This window comes from Typopeltis vanoorti, chromosome 8 (genome assembly GCF_054136105.1).
Source record: "Typopeltis vanoorti isolate ZY-2024b chromosome 8, IOZ_Tvanoo_1.0, whole genome shotgun sequence".
Taxonomy (NCBI): Eukaryota; Metazoa; Arthropoda; class Arachnida; order Uropygi; family Thelyphonidae; genus Typopeltis; species Typopeltis vanoorti.
In genome coordinates this window covers 133,153,272-133,178,435 of record NC_143556.1, presented here as the reverse complement: position 1 = coordinate 133,178,435, position 25,164 = coordinate 133,153,272, and the positions used below count along the sequence as shown (strand labels likewise).

Sequence of the window (25,164 nt, the reverse complement as noted above, 5' to 3'; positions counted from 1 at the left end):
TCAAAGGTTTCTAAACTTGTACGTCTTAAGGTCAAACACCAAGAAAGCACGGGAAGAACTATAATTGCCTAACTTAGCATTAAATATCTTTTAGATTAGCTATTTATACTCGCGCAGTAAGAGTGTGCATCTGTAACTTCTATAAACGGGAATAAGAGTTCGAAATTAATAAACCTGCGTAAAATTTCTGGGGTTTTGCTGGTATTGAATCTGAAATTTCAATACCAAAACATTCAAAATGGCTTCTCGATAATTTTCACTGCGAAAATACATTTATTAGCTATAACCATAGCTCGTTTGTCTGACAGATTAACTTTTAATACAGTTTCCGGTGTACAGTAAGAGCACCAATTGAGCCATTAGCTTTCGATAATTTTGTTAAGACGACCTTTCACTATGTTTTAATAATATTTCTGTTCATCTTTCTTTCTCAGGAGGAAAAAAAAAAAAAAAAGCTAGCTGCTGAAGCGGAGCTCATCTGTAGCCAATGTGCCTTTTCCTAAGGCGAGCGGAAAACTACGACTTAAAAACATTCAACTGGCTAGCATACTTCTCAGATTTAAGTTTGTAGCAAGGAACGGGCTAATTTCTCGGTTTTCTTAACTTTTTTTTTCTTTTCTTTTCTGATGATAGTTCCGAGAGAAATCTAAGTGGAGACGAACAAGGCAAACAGAAATAATCCAAAAAGAAGTCTATCAGAATATTCTAAGCAATAATACATAGATATTGGTAACGATTGTTTAAGACTAATCTGCAATCAGCACATCTCGTACTTAGGCTGCTTGCCTTTTAATATGTAGTACAACGCATTTAAATTTTCACGTCACTGTGACAATTTACAAAGCCAATTACTAAGAGTGAGTTGTAGAAGTGGTTAGTTTTCCAGCAATAACTAAAAAACAGACTGGGTATTGAAGATGGCATTTTGGTTTCGGCACATGTTGTAAAAGATGGCTCAAAAGAAATACACCATTATGACTTAAATTCCAATGATCGCGCCAACTTTTGACTTAAAAAAATTTGTTGATTAAAATTATAAAATATTTTTCATTTTATGAATATGCAAATATTTCATCACATTTTACTTACTTGAAATAGTTCAACTCAAAAACCGGGTTGAAACTTTTTGACTGAAATCGAGCAACATTCAGCTATATTTTTCGTTTGATGACACGCAACTCACTGTCAATTTTATTCTTCGTTTCAAGGTCGCTCGTACATTTTTACTTTTAACTTCAGTCAATGTGCGATTCACAAGGAAGTTATGCGAGTCAGAAGACGGCAGTTACGCTGCTAATTTCTATTTTCTTACATTATTTAGCTTATAAACTGGTTTGGCATGTGGTTAGTCATGTTAGGCGTACTTATACGGATTGTAGTCGTGTTCAGCAAACTTTGTAGACATGCTCGATAAAAGAAACTTTTCAATAATGCTAGCTTTAATGTTTTTGTTGTTTTTTTTCCTTTGTTTTGCTGACATGTACCAGTGATGGAAGTTTTAAATCAATTAATACTGATTTCATAACAAATATCAAATCATTTTACCTTGTAAAATGTGCAGCTGAACTTAGCTGGCATTGCAGTTTTGACGGATTTGGCCTAATGTTTATCGAAAATATTAAAACTTCCACCATTTTAGCAATTGTGTTGAATATGAAGACTTTATCCATTCAGCAAAAAAATATTTTTTACTGAAAATTATATTATTACAAAGAATTCATCCATGTAACCTGTAAAAAAATATAAAGAACCAGTTCTCAAAATAAAACAACACAGCGGTTTTACATACAACTGTTTTTATTTTCCCCTATTTCAGATATAACATTCATTTCCCCCTCTCAATAGAATATCTGTACCACAGAAACTTATACATATGTACATCCAATCCGGGACGTGGTTAAATTGCGATATTTAAACACAAGTAGTTGCATAAGGAATGTTTGATTATTTTTTTTCCAGTGAGAAAATAACGTTATCACATATCAAATTGTAGCCAAGATGGCAATCGTCTGGGCCTCAGATATGATCTTCAGCGAACAAATACTCATTTGGTTAAACCCAAGTTCAAATGACGCCGTAATAAAGGGCACACAAAATTAACTAGACCTAATATATTAAACAATACCAGATCTTAATATGGCTAGAATATATATATGCATATATGTATGTATATTAGGTGTGGGTATGTATGTCTGTATATGCACTAACATATATATATAAACATACACACACACACTCACATAGAAAATAATTAGACTCAAACAAAGCTGTATTATGGACCCGAAATCATAGCAAGTTATACTGATGGGGTTATTTTGCAAACGACTCATGAATTATGGCAACCCCAGAAATTAATGAACTGTTGACTGACTCACAAATAATAATAATAATAATATTATAATAATAATAAAGGACATCAACTGGAAGGTGACGTTAAAAAGTTAAACATTACTTTGAAACGCAAGGCTAAGCCTAAATTGTCTACCTGATAATGGTCCGGAAATCTTCCGACTCTACATATATATATATATGGCGATATTTGCAATCAGTTCTTGCTGTCTACACTTTATCCGAAAGCAACATATATTCAGGTAGACTTAAATCCTTAACGATACACACAACACAGACACACATTTAGTGCTGCATCCAAAAGTCTTTTCAGAATTAAAAAAAAAAAAAAAAATAAGCCACTAAAAATGAAGATTTGGTTTCTTCTGTCAATTTACCAAACAAAAGGAATTTAAAAAAAAAAAAAAAACGGAGATCCGTTCCACAGATAAATGGCATCACTATTTTTTTTTGTTTTTGTTTTTGTTTTTTTTTGTTTTTTTTTTTTCTGCCACACACACTTGGCTCACTGAAGCAACGATGAACAAATCACTGACTTTGCACACTTGATCTTGTTCTATCTCTGACGAATGCACCATCCTGAAGGAAGTGACCCTGGTTGGACACACACGTGAATCCCTTCAGCATCCTCACGCACATGGCATCCAAGTGCAGGTGCAAGGAGCGTAGGCAGCTGTTTGGGCCGGTACATAAGGCGTGTAGAAGAAACCACTGCTAAACACATAAGGCGAATGAGGATGTAATTCGTATGGCTGTAACTGCGGATGCTTGATGTATAATTGATCTTCTGGAGCTACCATATTACAGGCAAGAGCTTCGATAAGACCTAACGACTGTCGCCGTTCATGACCCATAAGGCACACCGTGCTCTCATCTACGACCCGATGAAGAACCATAAGGTACTCGTATTTGCTATACTGTTCTTCGCCGATGAAGTGATTAGCCACGTAACCCTCTAACTTGCTTCTTTGTTGGTTGATATCACTAAAATCAATGAAGTACCGGGAGCACATGTACCTTTCTAAGTTCTTAATTTCGTCGGCTTTTGCTGGTTTGTAATCTCGTACCAGGAGGTTGCAGTATTTTAGAAGTCCACCGCCTCTGATTTCTTCTGGACTTCGGGTGGCAATGAGTTTTTTGTGTAAGTGGTAGAGGGCTTCTTGAAAGTCACCATACACGCTTTCTCCGACGACTGTGGGATAGAAGTTTTCGCTCATCGGCATCTCGGCACACTCGTAAAATAGTAATAATGAGTCTAAGATGATCTGGAAAGAATCGACGCTGAATTCGAACTGGCGGCGCATCGTGTCGACAAACTTCAGTTCCACGTTCTTTCCCCGGTTGTTGCTGAGGGAGATGAGACTCCACCTGTCCCCGTTGTTCACTTTCACCATCTTATGAACGTAGGCTTCTTTCAGGCTACAGCTGCTGATGCGCTTTTTAATAACTCCGCCTGGAAGAAAGTCCAAAAGAGAATCGAGCACCGCAGACTTCACCTTGTCGAAGTTTCGCTGGTTGGAGAGATCCACCGCGAAGATTAAATCCAAATCATTGTAAGAGGAGTGTTCCTGGTTGAGGATGTGACTTGCGGCTCCACCGTTGAGACGTATGTCGCGCACTTTTACACTGTCCTTCTCCAGCTTAGCACGGACGACTTGAACGAGGTCTTTCAGCTTGATCTCGAGTGTTGGGAAGTTCCCTCTACCGTGGATGGGAACAACCTCGTCCATGACACCGTCCAGTTTCTTCACCTGCTCGTAACTGAGTACAGCGAACCGCTGTCCATCGGCGGCCGTTGTGCCTAATCCTTCCATGCTGAGTCGTTGACGGAGACGCTCTGGAAGAGCGTCTTGTTTTGTAGACTAGAAGGAGAGACGAAAAGGGGAAGAAAAAAAGAAAACTATATCAGTGGCACGACAAAATGCAATCACTACTATCCCACATAACACAGGTGCCCACACAGCTACACGCTGCTGTGAGCTTAGACTACCCTTACAGACTACTTTTGCTGCCACTTACCTTTCAACATCTCCTACGTCATAAATTAATCCGACAATAAGAAAATAGTTCATATGAAACGGCAGCACTTTACAAATACTTATCTAAACATAATATTCTTAAAGATATGGAAATTTATTACATCATTACTTATATTCTGTGTTTAAATTTAAAACGGATGTTTGCGCATTTTCTGTAACTGGAATATCTATTCCGTTGCTACGTATACCTCCGCCATAGATAAAGCATGCAGAGCAATGGTACACGGGTTGCCTAGCAACAAATACGTCACATCTCACAGCTAACGTCGAAGAGAACGTTTTCGTCACCCAGACAGTCAAAATGGTTTTACTAAATTCCTAATCTTATCTTTAAATCAAGATATCTCAAGTGAACAAGTCATAGCTTCCATTCAGACGTACCGTTCTGCCTTGATTCGAAGACTTCGGAATTAGGATGGGGGAGGGGGGATACTCGCGAGTGGAAAGAAACTTCCAGATGTTGCGAGAGAAGTGCGCGTTCAATGTACGAGTGATTAACAGAAGCTCGCTGTTGATTGCATTCCAGTGGTGCAATCAGAGGCTCTGCCATGTACGAGTACACTCGTTGCGATGCCAAATATATTTAATTAAGCGATACGGCTCGGCATAATTTGCTATGGGTTTGGAGTATGGGGGATTTATATATATATATATATATATATATATATATATATATATATATATAGAATTAGGGTTGCCTTACAGCATAATCACAACCACCGATTGAATTAGGAAAGAACAGGAATAACTGGGGATGTCACTATTCCCTTCGAAACACGCGGCGCAAGGCAATAGTTAAAGTTCACTCTATTTTTTTTTAATCCTTTAATATAGTGTTCTATTTACTAGAATTTGCTCGAACATCCATAATTCATTTAGAACAATTTATGTATAACTAGCAGAATTAAGTTATAAATATAGAATAGTAGCAGAGATTTGTATTTCCATTATCGCTGCTATTATTAATTAAGACATGTTTGCCTAAATCATTAAAAGCAGATCAGCATTCATCACAGAATACTCGCGACTGTGACAAAAATGTCTGATTTGAAGTTCTCGAATTTTCCAACCTGGTGGCGCCCTCTATCGTTACTCGAATAAATTATTGAAAGCTAGTTGGGTTTTTTTTTTAGCAGATTTGCAATATTGATTATGTGGTGGCAGGTTGCTTTTAAGCAGAACCGCCGCAGCAGGTACTTAATATAATTAATAATAAAAAAATATGAAAGTTACAACATAACTGCTGTCAATTATTTTGCCAAGCATTTTACAAAAAAAAAATAAAAAAAATCTCAATATATATATTTTAGACATACATTCACTTTTTCAATAATTATAGCCGAATCAATGTGATTTTAAAGACCCAAATTAAAAACAATATGTTTAAAAATTAAACAATAAGTTATCTTAAGATATACTAGTGATGTATGGCGTCGTGTGTTGATGGTGGGAGTGATGTTCCGTGTAGTTTGTGGATTAAGTGGTAGACGGAGAGTTGTAGAGCGTCCTCCCTCGATGAGTCCTCGGGTGTCACGTAATAAGAATATATCACTAAATTTCATTGTCAGGTATAGCCACCACCTTGCTCTCAATGGAGGCCTACAATGACTTGAAAGAAGAGTCATGTTTGGTCTAAAGTAGTTTCCGAATGAAGTCTCAGCTCGTGATTCTAATGTTGATGCACTATACATTTGGAGAATCTTTGGATGGGATTCACATAAGAAAACTACATATGGACCTGACAGCTCCTCCTCGGTAATCGCAGAATATATTTAAAATGTTTTTTATTATTACTTTGTTGTTGTGGTTTTGTCCCTCAAACTAATGGTTGTTGGGGTAACAATACAGTACTACATTACTAGCAAATAATTATAGAACAAGGAACCCCATTTGCCTTCCTTGTCCAGTAGTCTGTGTCTACATATGCGTGTTTAGGTGATCGGTTTTGTCTGTTTTGAGGGACAAAAAACAAGTACTTTCGTATATGACCGGCTAACTTACCATTGAAAAATTCCGATAAAGGTCCTTCACGTCAGAAGATTCGAACGCGTATTTCCAACCAAAGGCTCGGTTGAAATCTAGTGAGCTACTACGGAGGATCAAATGTATGGTTAGCGACTGTGCAGTTCTAACTGTTGGCTTGGATGGCCAAGTGGACTCTCCACTCTCCAACAGGATGCGATTTCGGATTCCAGGATATGAATGAATATCTTTAGGTGGTAGATTTCTTCGTCCTTTGGGATACCCTGCTTACTGTAGGACTGAATTAGCTTGAAAAAGTTCCACGTTTGGTCAAGATCTTAGTACTGCTCTTGATGTACTGTAAGTTTTCAGCTTTTCGTAGACAGAACTGATATGTTTTGGCTCACAGTTTTCCTAATTACATTCAATTACATTCGGTATTATATGGCGTACGCGCGCGCATACACACACAAGACCAATTCTGAAGCGAGTATTGTCCAGTAAGAATGGAATATAAATTTGGTCTCTTGTTGAAGTACGGAAAACATTATAGCTAACTAAACAACTTTCTGATATCGTATTTATTTAGGTTTACATTTCGAAAGTCTGGTATTTCATCTGTAAATGTTTAAAAAAAATATCCTATATTTAACTTAAAATTTGTTTCAAAAGTCCGATTCGGATTCCTGGATATATGAAATAACGGAAATAAGTTCAGCAACCATTGATGTTTTTAGAAATCCTTGTGTTCAATAGCTAAAAGCTTTTCAACACAAAATTATCCCATATCATTTATTAGGAAATTAATTATTCACATTTGAACGTCGGTTTGACACTGTATAGTCACTCCCGTACTTCATTGGATCTTGGAAGTGAAGGCTTCTAGAAGTGGTAGGTTCGCAGATGCTCTTTCCATGCAGAATTAGTAGGACAATCACAAACGTCCATGCCCATGGCGCGATTCGAACCCGCAGCCTCTTGGTTGGAGAGCAGATACGTTAACTGCTGGGAAAAAAAATTCCTTTTACGTGAATTGTGTCCACGAAAGTGTAAATCTGGAATACATTAGTACTGTCAATGTGCTACGAATTAGATAATGCGAACCGTGTTCAAGAAACTAAAGTTATACTTTATTGAATCTGTTAATAAAAAATATTTTTAAAAAAATTGATATCCCTTAGGCCAGATTGAAGCCTTCTAGGTTCTTTATTATTGTAAAGATTTGTACTTTATCAAGTCCTTTCCAGTTACCAAGATAGGCGATGGTCTAAAAAAAAAATTGAAAGTTGTATCAATGAAATACATTGATAATAGAAGATCCAAAGATCGTAAGACAGGCTCTTTACCCCTCACGTTTCGTTCAGATGCAGAAGAATAACGCTAAATGTCAGGGTGTGTGTCTGTGAAAGAGAGCCCTACACAAAAGGCTGAATGTCTGTAGAACAGTATTACTAGTGAGCAGTCTTCTAAGTCAAGAATCCTATTCTGGAGAAAAGGATTCATGCCTCTTCAGATCTTCTCTGTAATAAAGAAAATATTCTTTGCTAAAGCACAAACTGGAATAATAAAATTGTAATAATTTAACGTGTCACATCTCTCCTAATATTTGTATTCCTTTTATTCGGGATAAATGACTGAGCCTTGTTTTACATTGTTATTTTAGTGAAGTAACTTCGTTTTCGTTAACTTCGTTAAGAGTTTGCAGCGCGTGGTACTTGTACTGAATGGACGCTTTTTATTTGTTTTATTAAATTTAGTGACTGCAATCTGTAATAAATTAAACATCGTCAGTGGAACTGGCGTGCGTGAACTCATTAAAAACCATAAATTACACCCACTAATCTTCGCTGATACTTCATCGATCTCAAATTGTCTTTAAGATTAGGTAGGAAGATATTAAAAATGGTTTAAATTCATTTTATCGCAATATTCAAGCGTTTGTTGTGAGTGCATAACGGTCATGAAAAAACACGGACAAAGAGTGTTCCGTTTATTGGTCATTCCCACTATGTGGACATTCGAGTAAAAATCAAGATGAAAAATAGAGCTGTGACGAATAGGGTGATCAACCATCCCTGTTTCCCCGGAACATGTCTGAAAGTCCCGGATTTCGTGAACAAGGCATTAGAATAAAATAAATAAACAAAATAATAGGGAAAATGAATTTTGCAAACTAGAATCTGTCATAAAGCTGTAAATAAAGTGTTAACTTCTTGTTTGAAACATTGTTCCGGTTATGTTTTCATTTGTCACGTTTCAGGAATGGACAGATGGTCATTATGATAGTTCGAATGATTCATTTATTCTGTTCAGGTTGTACAGTTTCGCAGCTGATCGAGTGGATCACACATTCTTGGTTATACTTAAATCACTCTTCATTACAGTGTAAGGTGGACTGTAATTATAATTATTAATAATAATATTTATCAATAAAATTGTAAACCTATAATATGCATTTTATTTAATTGAATTTTCTGAAATGCAATTGTCTTTAGATAGAAAATGAATTTCTTCTTACCAAGTGAGACTACAGCGCTGCTTATGGGAGGAATGAAGTGGCTTGAAAAAGTTCCATGTTTGATTTCTAGAACAGGATTTGCGGGCTATGTTAAAAATAAATACATTAAAAATACAAAAATGATTAAATATTCCCTAAAGCTTTACACCTCTCGCTGGTAGGATACACATAAATACCAATAATACATACGAGTATATGCAAAAAGAGAAACGATAAAGTCACTCCCGCAGTCATTTCCTTGAAAACAATTTTATTGTGAATTTCCAAAGTTGGCCACTACATGAGTCAGATAGACTTCACTATTTTATATTCATTCATCTGTTCTAGAGAGACAGAAGGAAAATAAACCTGTTTACGGCGATACAATACAGGAGCGAGTAGTCGTGTTATATGAGAATAATAACGCTATCAGAACTGCATACCTCGGGGAAGAAGTCTCATATGCAATGTCATGGCATTAGAACTAAACTAAAGGAAATGATTCACCACTTTTATATCATTGAACACATCTGCTCTTTTAAAGGGTTTTGTGGTTAGAGATGCAAAATTCCTTCTGAAGATTTTAAGTCTCTCTGCAGACGGACCTTGCACGCATTTCAACTTTTTTTGTAACCTTGAACGTAGCGCACTGGTAACTTCCTGCTCCCTTTTTTCGTGTACTTTGAACTCTGTTCTTGCCACACGCATATCAATTAACTGTTTATGTGATGTCACAAAATGAGGTCAGCGACCACAAATTATTCAATGTTAGTGGCAGCGGTTCTGGTGCAGTAAGAGCAGAAGAAAGTCATGAGAACCAGTTGGGAATGGCACGGGAAAAAAAAAATGGGACGGTTGGACAAGCATATGTATGATTGTGGGAACACTGAATACTTCTATCAGATGACCAAATGATTTGGTCTCGTTGATTACTAAGAATGCGTCGTACATGTATTTCGTTGTGATGTCCTATATGCTTCTGCACATAATAGCTACATTTTTTTTTCTTTGTGCAAATTTCCCTTCCGGTTTCGGTAATTCTCTGTACAGCACAAAAAGTAAAATCAACGTAGAAGAAATCTCAGGAGCTATCTCTATCTATCGAGCAGAGAACTAGTCGCCTGTCTCGGTAACTCGGTGTAAAAGCTGCGAGTTCGAATCTCACGATATCGTGCATAAACATTTGTAAAAGCCTACGCTGGACGAGATTGTATAGCACGTTAAGTTTGGAAGGCTTCTCATAAATAATAATTATTTGAGTATAAAAATCGTCAACTAGGTGGTCGAGATTCGTTCTGGGTTTTGCTAAGACAAAATTTACTCATCAAATTCGAAATAATTTTTCCATATAAAATATTCCTCCTTAACAGGACTTTCTAACAGCAATAAGTTTCTTGCTGATAATAAACACTACGGGCAGACGTACGCATTGCGTACGTCTGTCCGTAGGGATTAGTTTGAAATATTTAGAATATTTTCAGGTGTTTTATATTTTTCGTGATTGAAGATTTGTTACTCGAATAAACTGCCGAAACTTCGGCACCTTAGCTGGCAATGACAGTACTTAAAGTAGTGACGTAAACTGATCATCGCAAAAATCTCTATTCTTACGCAGCTGAAGAAAGTTGATATTGTAGCTTAGATGGCGTGACATTATCGCCAAACTAACGTACATGGCATAAGTAATATCTCATTTTATCACGCTGCAACGCCTGCTTGTGCGTAGATACCACGTAATATCTGTTAGCTGGAAATAGATAGGAAGCCATTTGCGTTGTTCGCTTACAGAGATGAGACGTGTCTTAAAACTGTAACGACAATTTGAAAATGGAGACGGCTGTATCCACCTGTTAGCTGCAACGAATTAGTTTTTAGACACAATCTAAATGTCTCCTATAAAACGAAGGATTAAACGACTTAAGTAAGCAGGAGAGAAATTTTTTCTCCCTTCCTTTAATCACGTGTGTCGAAAATTGAAAATAACGATTTTTTTAACGTTCTAAAAAAAGTTCTATTATTTTCAATTTCAAATAGTGATCGGTGTGCTTCTGTTGATCTATCTCCGTTTTATACTTATGAGTAGACCCACCCCGTCCCATACAGGCTTTCGAAACCAGATCCTTCGAAACAAGGTGGTTAATCCTTATTCTTGTGGTCTATGTTTGTATATATACCCTGTGTTCTGGCTAGTTTGACTTGCCGGAAGAAAATCTCCCACACCGTATGAGACCAGCCACCTCCCATTCAATTGAAAGGTCCTGATAAAGGTCCTTTGCGCCCTAGAAAAATTTTCAACACGGGTCGTCTTTCCCGCCAAAAAGCATTTTTAAAACTGACTACGGAGGCTGTTCTTTTAAAGTTAAAAAGTCAAAAAATTGTGGTCTCGTTAAGTATTTATCACCTCATCCATTTATGACCAGATCTTATCCACTCACAGCATTTCCTACATCTCTGAAGCATCCAATCCTCTGAGCCTCATTATCGTTTTGGGAAACAAACATTGTCATTGCGGAAGTGTAACTAACACACACGATGAGATCCCACAATCTGGGACTAAAGAAAATAAGAGAATGCGCGGATTCGCCAACAATTCTGAGCCTAAGGGTGCACTCGAAGCTGTGGGGAGGCGCCAGAAATCATAGAATAGGTCAGGAGAATAAAGAGTGCACGATCATTTTATTCTTCGAAAAAAAAAAAAAAAAAAAAAACAGACGATGTAGTATGCGAAGTCGCAGTTGTGGGTAATGAAATGTTTGTCACTTTTCTGATAAGTTCTGTCAAATATCTTCCCTTTTAAACGCCTAAGGACACTTCATTATTCATTAATATCGCTGGTCAGCAGGTTTGAATCGCACGAACAAATTCCTGATGCATTGAAAGGAAATGATCCCTCAAGTTGCTTTTTTAGCTTTCTATGAGCGCTGTGATTCAGCTTTATGATGACAACTGTTGATTTGCGAAGTTTGGAAGCTCATAAAAGAAATTTTAACGAGTTTGAAGCACAACTCGATCAAATTAATATTTCAATCACTTATTTCGAAAATTAAGCAGCACACTACTAAACAGCCGAATAATTTTACACAAAAACACTAAACTAGAATGCTGACACACTCTGCAACTTATGACGAATCCCAGACTCGTAATCCAAAACAACCAATCATATTGAAGCAGTAGACCATACCTGTTTACCTGTTGGTAGAAAATCATATGCCAAAAGATGTCCGACCCCTTGCCGTTTAGAAATTTTGAAGAATAGCGACAAGTATTTATTAGCGACCTACACATATACTTTTGCTTTGTCTACGTGAACGTCCCGATCTTGAGTGATCCAGAAATAGAATATTACTGAACGTTGTAAATGCAGTTTAAATTATACGGGACAAATTATTTTATTGTTATTATTGAAATAAAAATAAATTATTTCTAGTTAAGTATAATTAACTAAAGGAGGTTGAGGGAGATTTTTTTTTAACAAATATTTCATAAATTCAAGTTTAGATCGTAAACATGGTAAAAAAAAGTTTGGAAACTATAAAATTAAGGATATAGAGTCGAAGGGGGGGGGGATGCCTACTTGCACAGTGAAAAGACTTTCCGCTGATCTTATCAATTTAAATATCATGTGCGTTATCCCAAGTGCATTGTGTTGATTTATACGGTACAATATTGCAAGATACAATTGTACCGAGAGATTATGCAGAACACTGTACTTTATGTGTTTTCCAAGTAGTATAGTAAAAATGCTTAAGATAGACCAAGAAAAAAAAAACGGAACTCGATGATGATATTGATTTTTGATCAATACTTAAAGATATCTTATTGAATGAAGGGGTACACACTGTTAATATCTGAAAAATATCCAGTATTTGAATATTTGTTTTGCCATTAACCATTGGAAGCATTTAGAATATTGGTTTCGGGTTGACAAAGCTTTGTTAAGCATTCCAGTTGTTTTGCCACAGAGTTCTATAAGCAACACAATTAAAGCAATCCATCCATTCACGTGTCATTTTATTAAGAACTTTGTAGAGAATTTCTTCTTTCATTATTACTCTACAATCCCTCATCTTTCATTATTTCCATACGGAGTATACAAATCGGTATCCTACGGTTCTTAGAAAACTGAAATGCTAATCTTCTAAGATTAATCCTCTTATTCCTGCTAAGAGGATTAAAGAAAATCTTAGAATCAGTCACGTATTACCATATCGAATTACCGCTGAGTTTTATAAAGTTTTTATCTTTGTCTGGTTTTATGTATATAGCATACTTCTGATCTTGTGGTTTTTAAGGTGCAGTCATAGTAGAGAGGGTGCAAAGGAGTGTTAACGATGATATCGGCAATATGGAGCGTAGATTGAGTGGATAGATTGCGCAGTCCAGATTCTCAAACAAAAGAAAGGGGAGTGATATGACCTACAGATTTCTGGGTCGTATAGAATACCAGTCTTCTCTTGTCGTAAGTTTTTTACGAACCATTGAAGTTCTTTAGTAGTGGACTTCACAACCGCGAATGTCTCGAGGATAAGTAGTTGGCCCTATGCATCCCGGTGTGTTCTATGTCTGTAGATGCGTGTGTTCACGGGCCGGTTTGCCTGTTCTGGGGAACAGATAACCCGAGTTTCCGGTGAACCATTACCTCCGTATGAGACCGGCTAACTGTCGTCGAAAGAAACCAGATAGTACGATGCCTGTAGAGGGAATTTTTATTTATGGAATACGAGAATGAATGCAGTCAAGAAAGCAATGAGAGCTAGATTTTTCTCTTATACAGTGACGCGTTATTGGATTAAAACGGAATTTAGAAGGGCATGTCTTTGGAAGTGGTGAGGGCCGGTGGTGCGAATGAATTATGAATGGTAGAGTGGTTAGCATATTTACTCTCTGAACAACAGCTGCAAATCTCGCCATGGGCATGGGTGTTTGGGTTGTCGTCAAGAGGTATTTGAATCTTTATCATCTGGTGTGAGACCACCACTCGGCTTTTATTGGAGGTCTCAAGTCGCCTGAAAAACTTTCATGTTTAGTCTCTAGAGCATGGTTTCAGGACTATACTAAAGATTTAAATTAAAGATATAAAGAGCCAAAAGGCTTCATATCGGCGTTGCAAAATTATATAAATCAAGTGGAGATTAAATACAGAATTATTTCAAAGCCGAATACAGAAACTATAAAAGTTTCGTACGAAATTTGACCAGAGAGCTTAGGAATACACTCGCCAGCATTTACGAGTTGTCCTAGCCGGACCTTATAGGAGACATGATCGCTTTTCCCCTATATTCGCCTCCGATTGGTCCATAAAAACAATAAATAAATAAATAAATAAAAAGTGAAACCTTATGAAATGGACAAATAAGAGGCGTATATATGGGCAAAGCGATCGTGTCTCCTATAAGGTCCGGCTAGGGCAACTCGTAAATGCCGGCGAATGTATTCCCGTAAGCTCTCTGGTCAAATTTCGTACGAAACTTTTATAGTTTCTGTATTCGGCTTTGAAATAATTCTGGATTTAATTTATCCACTTGATTTATATAATATATATAAGGATTTTTATCTTTGGTTAAACATGATTAAAGCTGTGGGTATTTACATATGAAATTAACTGGATACCATCTGAACTATTTCTCAATAGTGTTGTATTTTATACCGCTTCCTCATATACTGTGCACAGCTTATTGTTGTCCTCTAACGTATAATTTTACCGTTTTGGAATCCTTTTGTTGATTTTTTTTCTCGACAAATTTTAGAAGCACTTTCCGAAATTAAAGTGGCAGATGAATTTTATCAAACAGGGTAAGACTACCCTGTTTGATACTGCATGAAAGGGTTAAATGTTTGGTATCTAGAACAGCACCAGATTATCTAATCACCAGTGATATTGTAATAAAGAATTGTAACCTCATAGGCCAGGGGGTGGGGGACGTACATAAAAAAAATTTAAAGGAAAAAAAATGATGTTCTAGCCAAAGAACCTCACCATTCTAATAGTTGCTTAGGCATTTTTTGAAAAACACCTACATTTTTTCTCGCGAAAAAACTATATCAAGCTTTGATTAACTGTGCGAAATAAACTAACGTAAACAGTGTGTGTGTGTGTGTGTGTGTGTGTGCTCGCGCGCGTGCATTCGCGCGCAGCAACTTTTGAAAATAGTCGGATATTTTCTGAGCGGCTTTCATTTTATAAAATTTAATGCTTTATTGAGAGACAAATATTTGAAACCAATATTTATATTGCTAAATGGAGCATTTCTATGGTAAACTGTTTTCATCGTCCGATGTGAGTTGGCCGCCCTCATTTTTAAAATGCCTGAAGTGACTGACAATAAAAAGTACCAAGCCTGGTGCACGGCTGGGCAATCAAAGTATCTAACATTATGCCCTGCCTTTACGGAACTCAATGTAAAATAGGTTTACAACCTTTCGTGAGTGGGATTTACATAAAAGGGGGAAAAAAAAATAAAAACAGGTTGCTCTTTATTGTTCAGGGCTCTGAACACAGTTACTCTATTTAATACACTGCTTGAAAGGAATTTAACGGACACTGCAATGGACAAGCTGCATCTTGCTATGTAACGCGTCACATGTTTGTAGCTGGTATAAAAAGGAAGAATATGATTCTCCCAAAGTAGCTTGTAGTTTGAAAGAAGCGTTGTGTTAGGATGCCATGTTGCAGGCCTAACTGTTCGGCGAATTGTTGATAAGTTGGCCCATCCCAGGGCAGCAATCAGTGATACCATAGGGTGCTACGAAGGATAATATGTAAAACCACCATTTGCGGCCGAAACGTGAATGCGGAGTTGTGGGCATCAACTGGAACACGAATCTGCATGAAAAGATTTAAAACCGAGGCTCACAACATGGGTTTCCATGATAAGCTAACAATTTGCAATCTCACAATACCCTAACCAACATGCAGCATCGTCTTCGCTGGTGCTAAGAGCATGCACAGCGGAGCGTTCGAAGCTTGGAAAGCTGTTATGGAGCAAAGAATCACACTACACCCACTACCAAGCAGATCGACGAGTGTCAGTGTGGTGGATGCCTAGTGAACGTCTCTTACCAGAGTGCGTTACCCCAACTATGAAATTCGGAGGTGGCGGTGTGATGGTATTTTCTGTTTTTTCCTAGTTTGGCCTCGGACCTCTGTTTGTGGTGCCACGAACATTGAACTCCAAGAGGTATCTGAATATTCTGGACAATGCAGTGCTTCTTACTTTGTGACTTTACTACAGAACTGACCGTCTCTTTCAGCAAGACAATGCACCTTGTTATAAAGTTGCTGCTATAACTGCGTGGTTTGTGGACATGAACACCACCACATCGATTGGCCTCCAGAGCCCTGATCTCACAAGGGACGTCCGGCCCACAACAATCCAGAACCTCATTACATGCCTACAGGAAGAATGGTCCAAAATTCCCATTGATCGCTATCTTACGCTTGTGGAAAGTGCTTCCGTAGGATTGCTGTAGTCATCGTAGCGAAAGGAGGTCCTACATCTTATTAAGGTGGGCTCCAGGGATGTTTGTTAAAAGTTTATAGGGTTCTTTATTTGGCGAAATAAGCATGCGTTTTTCAGAAAAAAAAAAAAAACTATTATTATCAATAAGAAATCATTGCAAGAAATTGCGGTAGTTGTTTTCCTCACACTTGCCACCAGCAAGTCTGCATATCGTTCGTATGGCATATGAAATCCGTACTTTATGGCGAAGAGCGAAGGCTGCTGCCGATTTCCAAAAGAAAATCAGAACCAAAAGACTTCCGCTTACTCTTTGTGAAACGAAGACCATTACACAGACACACACACACACAGAGAATAAATCTTATGGTAAGAAACGATCAGAAATTAGGTATAAATTTTTGCAAAATTTATACCTCAATTTTGAAAAATTTATATTTATACCTAAATTTAAATTTTTGCAAAAATTATCACATTCAATTTCTTTTAAAGAAATTGAATGTGATAATTTTTGTAGCATTTTTTTCATTCATATTTGTCATGTAAAGACATCTTGCAATTTTTTTTCTTTTCATCATGGGAAAATTTTTTTTAGATGTACTTCATCCTCTCTCCCATATATCGACACATTACAAAACATCGTGCATTAACCGCGGGGAGCTGATTCGAATGTCCCTTCAACATTGTATGAACCGTGTTCAGATCCTTAAGCAACGGGGCAAAAGCCAGGAGTCGACGTCAACTTTGTGGGGTAGGGCAGGGTGGCAACAGACAAAAACCCAGCGATTATAAGAAAAAGTCTGGATGCGCCAACCAGGTGTGCACAGCAGTACGCTGCAAGATATTTATTTAATGTCACCAGACATAATGGTGGTTAGCGATGAGATTATCTTCGAACTGAATAATAGTTACCCTTGAGTTATCTTGCACCTGGAAGAGGAGGAGGGAGGGTGGGAGAGGGAGAAGCAGTCCTCCCCGACGGTCTAAAAGAAACAGTCACGCTAGGAACAATTTTTGTTTTCCGAAGTCGGTTATTTGATTAACAGGATCACTATCTATGGTAGGGATGCACAGACCGCGGTCCGCATGCGGCCCTCCGTTGATTTGCTGGCGGCCCGCCTCACCGTGTGTTATTTTAACTTTAACAAGTTACACGATAGGTAATTTTTAAAAATGGTACATGCGCAAAGCAAAGTAGCTGTGACGTCACGATCGCCTGTCTACTTACGATAGTCAGTTAGTAATAATGTTAACAAATTTTATAATTCGTCTATTTGTCATATGAGTATTTTGTTTTCGTAGGTGTGCGGTTGCTACAATTAATTATCACCCCTAGGAAACGGTAAAAAATACATTCTACAATGGATAAAGCAGGGCCAAGTAGGAAACGCAAACGACAGGTTGAAAAACGGCAGTTTCAGGATAGCTGGACCGAAAAATATGGTTTTGTGCAGTCGTTTAATAATATCGTGTGCTTGATTTGCAAAAGTGCTGTAGCCATACCAAAAGAATACAATATAAGGAGACACTATGAAAGTCTGCATTCTACATTTTCAAATCTACCCGAAAAACTACGTAAACAAAAGATTTCATTTTTGAAACGAGAATTGACAGGTCAGCAAGGGATGTTTACGAAACCTATTCAAGATTCGGAAATCGCAACAGAAATAAGTTTTGAAATATCTTGCCTTATAGCAAAAAGGTGCCGACGATTTACAGACGGAGATTTCGTTAAAGATTGCCTTGAGATAGCTGCTAAAAAATGTGTCCTGAATCAGCCAAAAATGTTGAGAAAATTCAGTTAAACAGGATGACTGTGCAAAGAAGAATTACTGCAATGTCGGAAAATGTAAAGGACCAATTAACATCTTATTCAAAGAAATTTGCCTATTTTTCATTAGCTATTGATGAATCAACTGACATTACTTCCACAGCCCAGTTGTTAATATTTGCACGTGGAATAACGCAAGAGTTTGAGGTAAGCGAGGAGCTGATTGGAATGAGTTCATTGTCAGATCAAACGAAAGGTAATGACATGTTCACTGGGCTTTTGGAACAGTGTTCCAAAATTGATTTAGATCTGACAAAATTGTCAGGTATCACGACTGACGGAGCTCCTTCCATGATAGGAGCTAATTCTGGATTGGTAACATTATTGAAACAGCATTTGGGACGACACAACGATGAGTTGATACAATTCCACTGTATAATCCACCAGGAGAGCTTGTGCCCTAAGAAACTTGGATTTGAACATGTCATGAAAGTTGTGGTTTCAACGATTAATTTTATAAAATCCCGTGCCCTTAATCACCGAGATTTTAAAACGTTTCTTGAAGACATTGAAAGTGAATATGGTGACTTAATTTTTTACACAGAAGTGAGGTAGCTAAGTCGTGGACAAACATTGGCGCGGTTCCTAAATTTAATTGATGAAATTGAAATCTTCATGAGTGAAAAAAACAAAAACGTCCCTGACATAAAAAATCCGGATTGGTTATGTAACTTAGCCTTTCTGGTTGACATTACTAATCATTTAAATACGCGACTTCAGGGCAAAGATCAATTGGTTACTCAACTTTTGTCTTTTTAGTGCAAGTTAAATCTATTTCAAATTCAACTGAAATCATGGAATGGAATCTATTTTCCTAATTATAAGAAAGTTTCTGAAAAATTCAATGTCAACTTCAAAACTGTGTGTGTTGAAGAGATTGATAACTTGATATCAGCCTTCAAGGATCGAGTTTCTGATTTTAAAAAAGTGAAACCGTTGCTAGATTTATTTAGCAATCCTTTTGCCATTTTGCCCGAAAATGCACCCGAATCAGCACAGCTTTAACTCATCGACATTCAAAACGATGAGCGCCTGCGAAATAAATTTAACGAAGGCAATTTATTAAACGTCTATCGTTGTGTCGATAAAAACAATTATAAATGGTTGCTAGATAATGCATTAAAATGTGCAAGCCTCTTTGGCTCAACATATATTTGTGAACAAACTTTTTCAGTCATGAATATTAACAAATCGAAAAATAGGAACCGCTTGACTGATGAAAATTTAGAATGAATTTTGCGGTTGGCTACTACAAAACTCGAAACGAATATCAAAACAATTGTCAAATCAATGCAATGTCACGCATCAAATTAAATTCACCTACTTTTTATTGTCTTTTTTCTAACAATTATGATAGGTATAAATAAAATAAACAATATATGGTAGATAACTTTCAATTTTTTTTTTTTTTTGCGGCCCTCCAATAAGTAACAGTGGAACTATGCGGCCCTCTTCCTTAACAAGTTTGTGCATCCCTGATCTATGGGAATCGAACTTCGCAGTGTTCAATATCAAGATGTCCTTTCACCGTCTGTCATTTATCACAAGAAAGATTTGCCATTATATAAAGTTGGAAAATTTCATAAAATATCAAACAATTTATGTTTTAATGATGCATTAATATTAATTTTGGACATACAGGGATAGAATCGCAACGTACTAAATCTATTAGGTATTAAGATTAACATTAATCTTAATATTATTATTAAGATTAATGATATTAAGTATTGAGATTAACATTACTAAAAGTACAGATTAACAAACATTCGAATTAAAGTAAATCATTTATATATTTCTAACATAACTTTCAAATTTCAAATTTGAAATTTCAAAAGTTGACATTTCTAGTAAGCTGCATAAATCAATTTCTTTTAATTGCCAAGAACGTTTTCGCTTTTTAATTGGAAACTATCAAAGAGAAAATTTTCCATTTTGTCAGAACTAACAGCTTGATTCAAGTTTTTAAACTCGAATTAAACTCTTAGTTTCAATCACAAACACGCGTGCTAAATCAAAGAATGCGCACTTTGTGGGATAGGTGCACTGAGGATTGATAGAACTTGTTATCGTGCAATAAAGTGAGATCCATTGCAACGACCGGGAAAATGTTATAATGCATCATTCCCATCATCTGCCTGCCTACCTGAAGGATAGTGTACCCTCTCTCAAACCAATAGGTTGTCGATTCGAATCCCGCCCTGTGCATGGATATTTGCGAGTGTATTTAGGTGGTAGAGTCAGGGCCATCGCCAGATTAGATCGCGCCCTGAGCCAAACAATTAAATTTCGCCCCTCATGGATTATAAGACAAAAATATGAGAAAATTTCCAATTGCTATTTTGTTTTTATTACAAGAGAAACATTAATGCAAAAATTACATAATAATATTAATTAAATGTTTGCTCTACGGTGATATCGCACAATAAAGCTGTTTATAAGCTGTTCTAAATTTAAATTATTTAAATTTATAAATTATAAATTTAAATTAAATTTATTATATTATAAAGAACCGCCTCTAATGATATAGTTGCTAGCCCAACCAATCTTTGTCATTGCTGGTCGCAAATAATTTTTAGTCAGTTTAAGCTTGGAAAAACTTCTTTTCGCACTCGCTACGCTAACAGGAATTGTTATCGTAGCGACAGCGCCTACCGCAATATGGCTGAACGAGCGCCCTTATTTAGAAAACCCCATAGTGCATTGGGGTGTACAACTAGAGATATGGTGTATCACCGAAGGTTAACAAGGGTTTCACAAATCCGGAAAAAAAAAGCTCTCAAAGGTTCCGAAACCTTTTTGGAGGGAGCAGAGTCAATACCACGAACAGCTTATACGTGGTTACTCGTGGGCAGTGCCGCACTAAAGATTTAATCTTGCGGGGGAGGGGGGGGGAGTTTGAGCAGACGATTCGAGAATACACTCTATGCATCGCATACGACCTAAGACTGAGCATCAGCAGTGATCGCTAATTCATGAGTAGTATAGAAATAGAAGACATGACACAACATAAATAAAGCCCTCCTCTTTGGAGGGAAGAGGAGGGGAGAAGCGTCTTCCTCTTTGGGAGAGGAGGGCGCTTCCTCCCTCCCCCTCCGAGTGCGCCACTGCTCTTGAGTTCAATGTTTATAGTTTTCAGTTGAGCTGTTACAGCACAGATTTCTTATTACTTGTTAGATCATAATAATTTTGTTCAGTTAAATTAAACAGCGTGTTTTTTAATTGAATTTTGATTTGAATTCACATAAGAAAGACAAAACTGTAATTTGTAACTGCGGGAAATAATACTTAGCGACGTTGGAGCAAAAATGGATGTGAGAAACAAATTACTGCATATCTTTCCCATTCATGCACTTTTTTGACGATTGACGTTCATATTAGACAGTAGAAATTGATTCACATCACGTTGAGAAAGAGCGGAAAATTAATCATTTCGGAGAATGACTAGAAAACAATCGTGTACCAGGATAAATACATGAAGGAAATTGTTGAAACCAAATATAAACCTAAGAGAATTCATTAGTTGCGAGTGTTATTAAGGGGTCTCTTTTTCGTGCGATACACTACTGCCATTTCATATGTCATTAGATATCAATCAATATTCGCTTGCTGCAATTCATGACGAACGGCTATGCCACATTGGCGTTATCTGCATTATTTAAGCAACTGCAGATATCGACCAAATTTTACTTGTATGTGTGCGCATTCGCACAGACACATAGTATTTGATTGTAAATTTGTATTCTCACATTTCTTCTTTCAGTTAATCTCTTAAACACCCGAATAATATTGTGTGTGTGTGTGTGTGTGTGTGTGTGTGTGTGTGTGTAAAGAATTGAATAACTAGAACCGAGATTTAAGTAAAAAGGTTTTAATATAAAAACACGGATTGTAACAGCCTTCATCAGGTGACATTATAAAAGAAAGAAAAAACACTGAAACTTAAATAAACTATGAACATCATAGAGAGTCTCTATACATAATTGACACTAAATCGTTGTATTTAAAGCTGTTCTTTCGTTAGTTGTATTGCTGGGAAAGTGCGTGCTGGTAGCATCTCGTGAACGCCAGTACATGATTACAGCTGAATGACTATCTGGGAGGTCGTAGCTCAAGTTATTATTTAGATGAACAGGAGTGAAGATGATTTCTCTAGATTCCACGATTTTTCTCTCTAGTTCATCATTGCAACGGAAGATGTTAGTAGATTTTTCCCAGCAGACTTTGTGACTTTGGTTTTCATCATTAGGATTAGCCGAGAAAAGGATATGGCTTGATAATGCACTGGCTCGCTGTCTCTTGTAAGTAATATCCCTCATGTGTTCTCCCATACGCAATTCGACAGATTTGTCTGTCTGCCCAAAATAAGGAATATCACAATCACACAATATTTTATATACACCAGGGTATTTGAGTTGATGATGACAAGGTTTTGGGTGGCTTATTAAGAAACGGATCTTTGGAAGTGGAGTGAACAAAGTTCTGATATTGTATTCTCTTAGAACGTTTGCTAATTTATGTGAAACTGTACTTATGTAAGGAATATATATATTGCCTTTGAATCTATTTGTTTCTTCTGAGTGATATCTAGGAGGATTAAGAAGGAATTTTTCGATGATTCTCTTGGGATATCCATTAACTTCGAAAGAAGTTTTCAGATGGTTTATTTTTGTAAGAAGTTCATTTGGGTCATCCAGAAGAGAACGGGCTCTATGTCCCAAGGTGGAAATTATTCCAAGCTTATGAGGAGGGAAGTGATGGGACTGACTATGCAGATATCTGTTGATATGTGTGGGCTTTCTATATATATATATATCGATATTTTGAGTTTACCAGAAGAGCGAGTCAGTTTTATATCAAGAAAAGGCAAGGAATTATCCGTTTCAAGCTCGGCAGTAAACTTAATACTTTGATGTCGGCTATTGAGATGTTCGAGGAAAACCATAAGGGAATCATGTCCATGGCTCCAAATATTGAAGACATCATCTACAGAGCGTTTCCAAACTTTAGGTATTAAAATAAAGGAAGAGATAGCCTTGGTTTCAAAATCCTCTAAGTAAATATATGCGAGTACAGGGGATAAAGGATTACCCATAGCCAGTCCATGATTTTGTTTGTATATATTATCTTGAAATTTGAAGTAACCGGACCTGATGCAATGTGTAAGCAAGGCTAACATTTTTTTCGATAACTTGTCCTGAGTAATGTTAGGACTTCATCTATTGAGACATTAGTGAACAAAGAAGTTATGTCCAAGCTAGCCATGATGTCATCTTCATTAACTGTAATATCCTTGATGTACGTAACAAATTCTGTAGTGTTCTCGATCAAGGATGGTGACTTGCCTGAAAAACGTTTTAGGTATTTGGCAAGATATTTTGAAAGGTTGTACGTTGGAGAATTGATACCTTCTACAATTGGGCGTAATGGGGTGTTCTCTTTATGGATTTTTGGAACACCATATAGCGAGAAATTAATGGATGGAGAGAGCGTAGAGATAAGAGAAACCCAAATGACTCAAATACTCTGGTGTATATAAAATATTGTGTGATTGTGATATTCCTTATTTTTGGCAGACAGACAAATCTGTCGAATTGCGTATGGGAGAACACATGAGGGACATTACTTACAAGAGACAGCGAGCCAGTGCATTATCAAGTCATATCCTTTTCTCGGCTAATCCTAATGATGAAAACCAAAGTCACAAAGTCTGCTGGGAAAAATCTACTAACATCTTCCGTTGCAATGATGAACTAGAGAGAAAAATCGTGGAATCTATAGAAATCATCTTCAATCCTGTTCATCTAAATAATAACTTGAGCTACAACCTCCCAGATTGTCATTCAGCTGTAATCATGTACTGGCATTCACGAGATGCTACTAGCACGCACTTTCCCAGCAATACAACTAACGAAAGAACAGCTTTAAATACAACTACAACGATTTAGTGTCAATTATGTATAGAGACTCTCTATGATGTTCATAGTTTATTTAAGCTTCAGTGTTTTTTCTTTTTTCTTTCTTTTATAATGTCACCTGATGAAGGTGTTACAAGCCGAAACTAGTCGTGTTTTTATATTAAAACCTTTTTACTTAAACCTCGGTTCTAGTCATTCAATTCTTTATTAAAATATATATGTTAACCGAGTTAATGATCATTCTTTCATATATATATATATATTATCAAAGTAATATAAGAATAAGGACGAAATGAATCTCATGGAATTGTATTTCCAATCAGTTTCAAATGTGTTCTGATAGCAGCCAGCATCTAATCCGATGGTATTAATATATGTAGGCATTTTGCCACAGTTCCAATAAACCGTTGAATCATATGGAAAATTTCAATATTTTGGCCATTCATAACTGAACTATTGTAAGTAACGCAATGAAAACTCTACACATCCCAATGATTTGGAAGACAAAATAAAAAAATAAAAAAACACGACACCGTAATGTGGACGTCTATAACCACATGATGTGCAAAAGCTATTATTAGCCAATACGTTTCCAGTTGCAATTTTGCAACAGAATGTGGTAATATGGATATCACCAATCAATCAGCAGCCGCCATATTTTATGGCTTATCATCATCATCTATATTAGATTTACAGAATAGTCTTGTCCATGAAGAGTCGCGTGATAATCATTTCCTGCTATGTACCCTCAAGGAGTGTGCTGGTACTATGATTACATTTTCAATATTACTACTAGCTTCCTATCAAGCGATTTCTTCCAAATTCATCACGATGTACATAGATGTACATCTATAGATGTACACATATCTATAGAAAAACGTAGATGTACACAAACTCAACATTAAAAAAGATATATTCCAACACGAACTAAACAACAGATTTAAACATCTTTTTATAGATGTCAATGCTGATCTATCACCAAGTAATGACATTATTACCCAAAACCTTTTACAATGCGCACTTGAAATAGCTGGTACCCCAGAACAGAAACAAGACAAAATCCCTGAAGAAACAAAACAACTTATGAAGAAACGAAGAGAAATGAAACAGTCAA

The 25,164-nt window shown here is 36.7% G+C and overlaps 2 protein-coding genes across 2 annotated transcripts in view; one reads left to right on the top strand and one right to left on the bottom strand.

Annotated features, from left to right (window-relative positions):
* Positions 1-25,164, top strand: part of LOC150104358 (intermembrane lipid transfer protein VPS13A-like) — a 2,072,875-nt gene that overhangs the window by 73,182 nt on the left and 1,974,529 nt on the right. The gene's annotated exons all lie outside the window — the stretch shown is intronic.
* LOC150104360 (terminal nucleotidyltransferase 5C-like) overlaps positions 1,780-25,164 on the bottom strand; it is a 42,914-nt gene continuing 19,529 nt past the window's right edge. The window contains exon 2 of the mRNA XM_090396315.1: positions 1,780-4,211. Within this exon, the coding sequence (XP_090252441.1) occupies positions 2,979-4,211 (1,233 nt within the window). The 3' untranslated portion in view covers positions 1,780-2,978. The remainder of the gene's footprint in view (positions 4,212-25,164) is intronic.